The 7,662-nt window shown below is 41.0% G+C and overlaps 1 protein-coding gene across 1 annotated transcript; it reads right to left on the minus strand.

The window, feature by feature from the left end:
* Positions 1-819: 819 nt before the first annotated feature.
* LOC147900828 (ribonucleoside-diphosphate reductase large subunit-like) lies at positions 820-5,522 on the minus strand. The gene is made up of 17 exons (XM_087375506.1): positions 4,892-5,522; positions 4,733-4,794; positions 4,531-4,618; positions 4,141-4,404; positions 3,799-4,039; positions 3,620-3,696; positions 3,353-3,523; positions 3,174-3,266; positions 2,937-3,086; positions 2,744-2,830; positions 2,498-2,662; positions 2,267-2,386; positions 1,987-2,189; positions 1,737-1,886; positions 1,495-1,642; positions 1,321-1,407; positions 820-1,241 (listed from the first exon to the last, which is right to left on the minus strand). Exons 1-17 carry the CDS (start codon positions 5,117-5,119, stop codon positions 1,143-1,145), a joined length of 2,433 nt encoding a protein of 810 aa, XP_087231632.1. The 5' UTR covers positions 5,120-5,522; the 3' UTR covers positions 820-1,142.
* Between the last annotated feature and the right edge of the window lie 2,140 nt (positions 5,523-7,662).

The raw sequence follows: 7,662 nt of genomic DNA on the forward strand, positions 1-7,662 counted from the left end.
AACTAAGAATCACTAACAACAACTAAGCGAGCAAGAGTGGAGGAAGAGAACACGACAAGCGACATAGAGATGACTTCAAGTTGAGGAAAAAGCTACCGTTAGTCTCGTTGGAGCTCTATTTCAATAAGGGCTAGCAAAGAACCATTTACAAGACCAACTACTCAAGCCATATCAACTAATGCCACGTATGCTCAACTAAGTACGTTACTACTTAAGTGGTGGACACATCATCAATGGTGTCACACTATACCACATAGGCATTTGCAAATGGTTGTAATTAGTGATGGTCTTTTTCTTCTTATGTTGTCCCCTATACATAATCAAATCACGACCCATCACCTTTTCTTGCGTGGTAGGAGTGTGTAACCGGCCTGAGTTCAACTTGAGAGAAGATAAGGGTAATTTCAAATAACCTCATCCACATTTTTATATAGTAAAAACTCAATGAGACCATTGTTTAAACTATGGCATCCATCATCATCCAAAACAAAAACATGTAACTCATCAAGTCCAACATAAACATGTTTTACATTAGATGGTTGCAAATACTACATAAATGAAAACAAATCTTTAAAGAGCTTTCTAAAGACCCTTAAGATTCCAAACAATTTACTCTTAATACAACTTGACCTAACTTATGTAAAAAGATGGAGATAATCAATTAAGCTAAGGTCAAAGAGGACAATCTCATTAATACTTCTTGCTACACGAGAATTTTAAATTCTTACCGTCCTAAATTAGAGGGAAGAGGCTCCCCTCTACCCTTTTCCACTACTAAATATATTCCAAGTACTAAATATATTTCTTACTTGTTTTCAATTACCCAATGATGAGTTTTGGCATTAATGAAGGGCTGAAACAACCCCCAATGTTCCTTACGCTTGGAACTAGGTACAAGTAGAAGCTTTCGGAATCTGAATGTCCAGATCATAATAGAAGCAAGATCAGTGCCAAGCATCTGCGGACATCCATTCTTTTTCTTCTAGATTGCCAATTTTGTAGGTGGCCAACTTGAAAACACGAATCTGTTGGGCTCGCTAGATTTCTTTAAGTAGATATTTTGCTTGACTAGCTCATTGGGTGGGTACAAGAAATTCCACGAACGCTTTTGCAATACATACTGCTGCCTCAACGCCTCTTAGTCAACTTCCACAGGCAAGGCATTCGTCTTTATTTTCTAGAGAGCAGACCATTTGAGACATCTTGGTCTCAATTTCATCTACTTGAGACTGCGAAGCTTCCTGCAATAATTGCGGCCCGTAAGTTCATTTTCAGATTAGTGACCAAACTGAGTATTGTTGAAAAGATGTCTTTGATTACCTTACTTATCGTTGCAGTATCAACAGTGAACTTAATTGCATCCGCAGCAGCCCTTGATCTTAGGTAATACATACCTGTCTTTAAACCCTGCATTATGCAACTCAACGCAATGAGCAACAGCATGTGAACTTCAATCAAAGTCGGAACTTGCAAGATTTTTCGAATGGCGCATACCTTTGACCAGGTGTAAAAATGCAGGGACGTCAATTTACCAAAGTTCGGCGAATCCATATGTATGTTCAGGCTTTGACTTTGATCAATATAGCAGCCCCGGTCTGCAGCCATGTCCACGATTGTCCTCTGCTTGATCTCCCAGACAGTCCTGTTCAAAACAATATTAAATGCGGCCAAACAGAAGCCACAAATGATAGCTTAGTTTGGAAAAAAATTTCACCTAACTTGGTCCACAGATATACCTGTATATAGCTTTCAAGTCGTCAGGAATTTCATGAATTTTCTGTATTGACCCATTGTAATGAATTATCTTGTTCTTCAGATCCAAGTTCCAAAGTCCCATATCAGTCAGATCATTCAGAAGGTGCTTATTCACCACCACGAACTCTCCACTGCAGAACCAAATTCCACAAAGATGACTCGTAAGCTCAATGACATTTTACGAATGCCAAGCAGGACACAATCAACGGTACTGGCGATGTAGACACTAACCTCAGCACTCTTCTGCTGTAGATGTTAGAGGTATATGGCTCAAAACATTCATTGTTTCCTAATATTTGACTAGTGGAAGCTGTTGGCATGGGGGCAAGAAGAAGTGAGTTTCGAGCACCATGCTCAGAAACCATCTTCCGAAGAGCATTCCAATCCCAGCGATTGGAAGGCTCAACCTGCCACATATCAGGTTGAAAAACCCCCTGCACCATAGCAGAGGATTTAGATTTTATGTTAAAAACACCTAAAACATAAAAGATTCGGGTACGTCACAACCAACCTTACTCAAGGGACTTCCTGCATAAGTCTTATATGGCCCTTCCTTGATAGCAAGCTCAGCGGATGCCTTCAATGCATGAAAATACATGGTTTCAAATATATCCTTGTTAAGTTGTTGAGCCTGCAATACCATAATAGAGCTCGTGAAACAATGATCAAATCCACTGTTTGAGGTCAAAACTCAAAAGCTACAAGCACCTGTTCATCTCATGAAGTGGAAGTAGAAAGCTACCTCCTCAGATTCAAAAGGCATTCCCAGTAAAATGAAGGTGTCAGCAAGACCTTGAACACCTATGCCAATTGGTCTATGGCGCATGTTTGACCTGTGGGCTGTCTCAACAGGATAATAATTTACATCTATGATTTTGTTTAAATTCTCTGTAATAAGGGCTGTGATCTGTCAAATTTCAAAGGGCAAGTCAGCAGAGCAACTGGTGTTTATCAAACAACAATGTGACATGCAAGAGAGCAGACTGACCTCCCCAAGCTTGTGAAAGTCAAAATAGCGACTTTGAGAACCTTTACTGCCAACCAATTTGGAGGGATGCGACTCAATAGGGACACCCTGCATGCAACATTTCTTTAAGTGCTGCCCTCAATCAAGGACTAATCAGGTTAAACAGAAGTGACAGCAAAATGAAAATCTAATCCAAGGCAGACATGCTAAGCACCTTTTCCCGCACAAACCGAGGAAGTGCAAGAGAAGCTAGATTGCAGACTGCAGTCTCATCTGGACTTGAATACTCCACTATCTCAGTGCAGAGATTAGAAGATTTAATTGTGCCAAGATTTTGCTGGTTGCTTTTCTTATTGCAAGAGTCCTGCAGATAATCAGAGAAACTACTTTGAACAAAATGACTGCCATAAAAACTGGAGAATGGCTACTTTCAGGTTGGAGTAATGCAAACCTTAAACAGCATATAAGGATTGCCTGTCTCAACTTGTGCTTCCAAAATTGCAAACCATAACTTCTGAGCTTGGATTACCTTCTTTGCCTTCCCCTGCAAAGGGCAATCTCTGATTTATCAAAGAAGCGCTTTAATCAGAATTCATCCCTAGCATATCAGGCACTGACAGTACCACCCACCTCTCTCTCATACTGGGTATAAAGGTTTTCAAACTTTTCACCCCAGCAGTCTGCCAATCCTGGAGCTTCATTAGGGCAAAACAGAGACCAGGGTCCATTATCCTGAACACGCCTCATGAACAAGTCTGGCGTCCATAACCCATAGAATAAATCACGTGCTCTACTTTCTTCCTGTCAAAGGTATTCCACATAAGAAGATGCCATGCTCCAATCACACAATACAATTACCAGTGTAGGCCTGTTTCAAAAAAGGGGACTGACTCTTACCTTTCCATGATTTTTCCTCAGATCCAACCAATCAAAAATATCTGCATGCCATGGCTCCAGATAAACTGCAAATGCACCTACAATCACATGCATGTGCAAATTTAATTTTGTTCAAAAGGGTCAAAGCTATATAATATACCAATGTTATTCTAAGGCACACTCTTAAGCAATCCCCGTACCCTTTCTTTTGCCTCCACCCTGGTCTACATAGCGGGCAGTATCATTAAATACTCGAAGCATAGGCACAACGCCATTTGAAGTTCCATTGGTTCCTCGGATGTAGCTGCTTGTTGCACGAATATTATGGATAGAGACCCCAATTCCTCCTGCCGACTTGCTAATGATAGCACACTCTTTGAGAGTGTCATAAATACCTTCTATACTGTCTTCTTTCATACAAAGCAGGAAACAACTGCTGAGCTGCACATACAAGCTTATATTATTTTCCAGTCTTTAATATATATCACTACACACAAAGAGAGATTGCATGCACGTTCATCAGGCCACAGGCCAGAGAATACCTGAGGCCTTGGGGTTCCACCGTTGAAAAGAGTGGGTGAGGCATGAGTAAACCAGCGCTGGGACATCATATGATAAGTCTTAATAGCTGCTTCGATATCCTCCTTATGAATGCCTATAGATACCCTCATAAGCATATGCTGAGGCCTCTCAACCACCCTTCCATTGACCTTTAAGAGGTAAGATCTCTCCAAGGTCTTGAATCCAAAGTAATCATAATCGAAGTCTCGGTCATAAATTATCTCGCTATCAAGGCGAGCAGAATTCTACAAGCAAAAAGTCCATGTATGACTCAAAGGAGAACCTTTTTCGAAGAGAAAATCAATCAATGAATCAAAAGAGATGACTCCAAGGAATACATGCACATCACGATTTCATCAGCTTCAGATTACCTTCATCACAATGTCATAAACATCGTCCGCAATTAGAGGAGCTGGTAAATTTGACCGCTCGTTGACATGGCTGAACATAATCTTTACCCTGGACAAGCAATCGTTTGAGGCAGCAGAGTCTCAGCGCAATTGAGAACAAAACTTAGCTGAAGCAGCATGAAAAGAATGCAAAATGCAAAAGCGGCACCGAGATGCTACTGACGTTTCGGTGAACGACTTTTTAGTGTTCTTGTGGAGATTAGATACTGCAATCCTGGCCGCCAGCTGCGAAAAAATTGTTGGAAAGCACAGCATAAAACAAGAGCTGTGGAAAAACGGGACGAGCCAAATCAATGCGCGACGGGAAAGGCTACGTTCTTACAATAGCATAGTCGGGATGGTTGGCAGTCAATGCAGCTGCTGTTTCGGCAGCGAGCTCATCCAACTGACTGGTGGTGACGCCTTTATAAACCCCAGCGCATACTTTCTGAGCAACTTGTACAGGGTCACAGTACTCCATGTTCAAGCCATAGCTGAGCTTCTTAAGGCGAGCAGTGATTTTGTCGAAGTGAACGGATTCTTGGCGACCATCACGCTTAATGACAAACATGGTGAGGATAAAAGGGCAAAGGAAGGAAAAAGGATAAGATTTACTGTCTCAAGGCAAGCTCTTCCAATCCTAGAGCCAGGAGCTTGTCTTTAGGCTTGCCTGCGCTAAAGTTCTGTCTGTGTGCCCCTTCCGAACGGCCTGAGCTATAATTGCAACCGGAATGGTTGATGTGCTCTCCGTATCCGGATATCATCCACCTGATCTCTGTGTCTCTCTCTGATGAGGCTTTCTTCTCCAAAAATTTGCAACCTCGACAGAATGAGAGCTGTGCTTCCTTCTTGTAGTTGTTGTTGAGCTTCAAACCGCAGCAATCTCCCGCGCGAACTTCGCGCGCCGTTGCAAATTTCAAGTTTTTGGAGGGTTCCTTGTATCTCACGATTCAAAGAGCCGGTCTTGCGGGGTACTCGAGGAGTATGCAATGCAATGCATTCCCTTTCAAGACAAACTACCTATAGTATTCGTGGCCTCCTCCCTCCATTGCCATGACTTGTGGTCCCCACCTTGCCAGGGGTACCCTAGACTATAGCAATCTCTCTCAGACTCTCACGCTCGGTTCTTGACCGTCCGATCCCCACCTTGCTAGCGGCGCCTACTCGTAGAATTTATTTGCATTGCCCCTTCTAGCCCTCAAAAGTTGATGGTGGAGTATGAGTTTAAATCTCAAGTATGGAAGGCTCAATTGATTGTTTTTTTAAAGGATGGTGAAGTATGAGTTTAAATCTATGGAAGGCTCAATTGATTGTTTTGAGGATTTCTTAAAAGGAGTTAATTGCTTTATTTGAACAAAATGCTTTGTTGTTGGTTATTGAATATAAGTTAGACGTTAGTGCAGTACATAAAGAGTGAGTCACATGAGATACATACGATGTGAAAAATCTAGGAAATACACATTATGGAAAGATTTTTTGATGTTTTTATAAGTTGATTATTAGTGGATATTAAGTCATGATTCTTTTCTTGAAAGAAATCTAATTGAAAAGGCATCAAAATTTGAGCAATTTTTTGAAGTGGATCCATTATTTGGTGATTGATCCATCATTTTATGTTGCTTAAAGTTCAATTTAATCCTTAAGTTGTCATAACTTGGGGTTGAGATTGTGCAACCATCAAATGCTTTGCAAGGTTTAGTGTCATAGAATCTTAGATTAGTCATTGGTTATGATTAGAAATATTGGATCATTGGACTATGACCATGATAAACCAATCCTCGTTACAAGGTTTGATTATGTAGACCACCTTGTGGTGCATACGAGCATTTTTCCAATTAAGCTTAAATACCTTTTTTTTAAAGGTACACATAGAGACTTCTCTACACATACCTCTTGATTGTCAACTCCCTACTTTGTCCAGTAAAGATGAATCTCATTCTAAGTTATTGAGGCATGGTTAGAGTTTTCTATGGACTCCTAGGTACTTAACACCTATGCAAATATTGTTAAACATGGAGCACAAGGTGACATGGTTGATGAAGATTCTATGCTCTGTCTCTCCCACGACCTTCATGACATCAATAGGTGCTATGCATCACCTTGATGAAGGTGCTTAAAAGGCAAAGTCGCATAAAGCTCGAGTTGCCATCGATCTGAGCAAACCTTTATCGTGAGTACAAAGGACTTATTTCCTCTTGCTAAACCTTGACTTGGAAAAAGCTTATGATAGGGTTAATTGGGAATTTATGCTCAAAACTATGTGAAAGCTTGGCTTTGGTCCAAGGTTTATACATATGGCTTCCACTTTGGTTTTGAATGCCATGACTACAGTTTGCATCAATGGTTATAACCATGGACCTTTTCATTATGATGTTTGGTTCACCAAGGATGTCCTTTGGCACCTTTGCTATTCGCTATAGTAATTGAGTTGTTGCTTCGTCAGATTGATTACCACATTTACCTTGGATTGATTTCAGGACTCCCCCTCCATGATCAACCAATTCACAGCCCAATTTTTTGACAATACTAACCTTTTCGTGGGTGAAAAGGAGAACTTAGATTGCTTGCTTAGTACAACCCTTTGGCTTCCCTCCATGCCTCAACCAGACTGGCTACTTACCTATGGATTCCACATTATTCCTCATGGAGAGCTATTCAAGTATTTGGGTTGCCCATTAGGTTGCAGGGTTACGCTCAAGCAGAGAGCGGATTGGTGCATTGGCAAAATTCGATCTTCCATAAGTGGAGAGATAAGTCCTTGTCTTTGATCGAGAGAATCACTATCCTTGAACATGTCATTTTACTAGCAACGGTTTACGTTTCTACTATATTTCCATTTTCCAAAATGGCTTTTCTGGCTATCAAAAAATTGGCCAGATACTTTCTTTGGCTTGATTGGTGGCACTCCATTTTGTGGCAATTAGTCATTGCACCTAAAAGTGCTGGTGGGCTAGGCATTGAACCTTTGGAAGATTAATGTGATTGCCTTTGTGTAAAATGGCTGCTCAGAATACACACCCAGCAACTGTGGTCAGTTTTGACTAGGCATTGGATTCAATAAGAGAGAGTGGTTGGGATCAAACATGGAACGGCCTCATGGCAAGAGCTTTTATT

The sequence above is a fragment of the Dipteris shenzhenensis genome, chromosome 6 (genome assembly GCF_047967505.1).
Source record: "Dipteris shenzhenensis isolate YYH24624 ecotype China chromosome 6, Dip_SZ_1.0, whole genome shotgun sequence".
In the NCBI taxonomy this organism is placed as follows: Eukaryota; Viridiplantae; Streptophyta; class Polypodiopsida; order Gleicheniales; family Dipteridaceae; genus Dipteris; species Dipteris shenzhenensis.

Excerpts from the sequence above, each read along its gene's own strand:
- LOC147900828 (XM_087375506.1), bottom strand. The coding sequence starts at position 5,119 with ATGTTTGTCATTAAGCGTGATGGTCGCCAAGAATCCGTTCACTTCGAC. Across the intron at positions 3,697-3,798 it reads GGGTGGAGGCAAAAGAAAGG|GTGCATTTGCAGTTTATCTG; the intron begins GTACGGGGATTG and ends ATGTGATTGTAG. Across the intron at positions 2,663-2,743 it reads ACTTTCACAAGCTTGGGGAG|ATCACAGCCCTTATTACAGA; the intron begins GTCAGTCTGCTC and ends GAAATTTGACAG.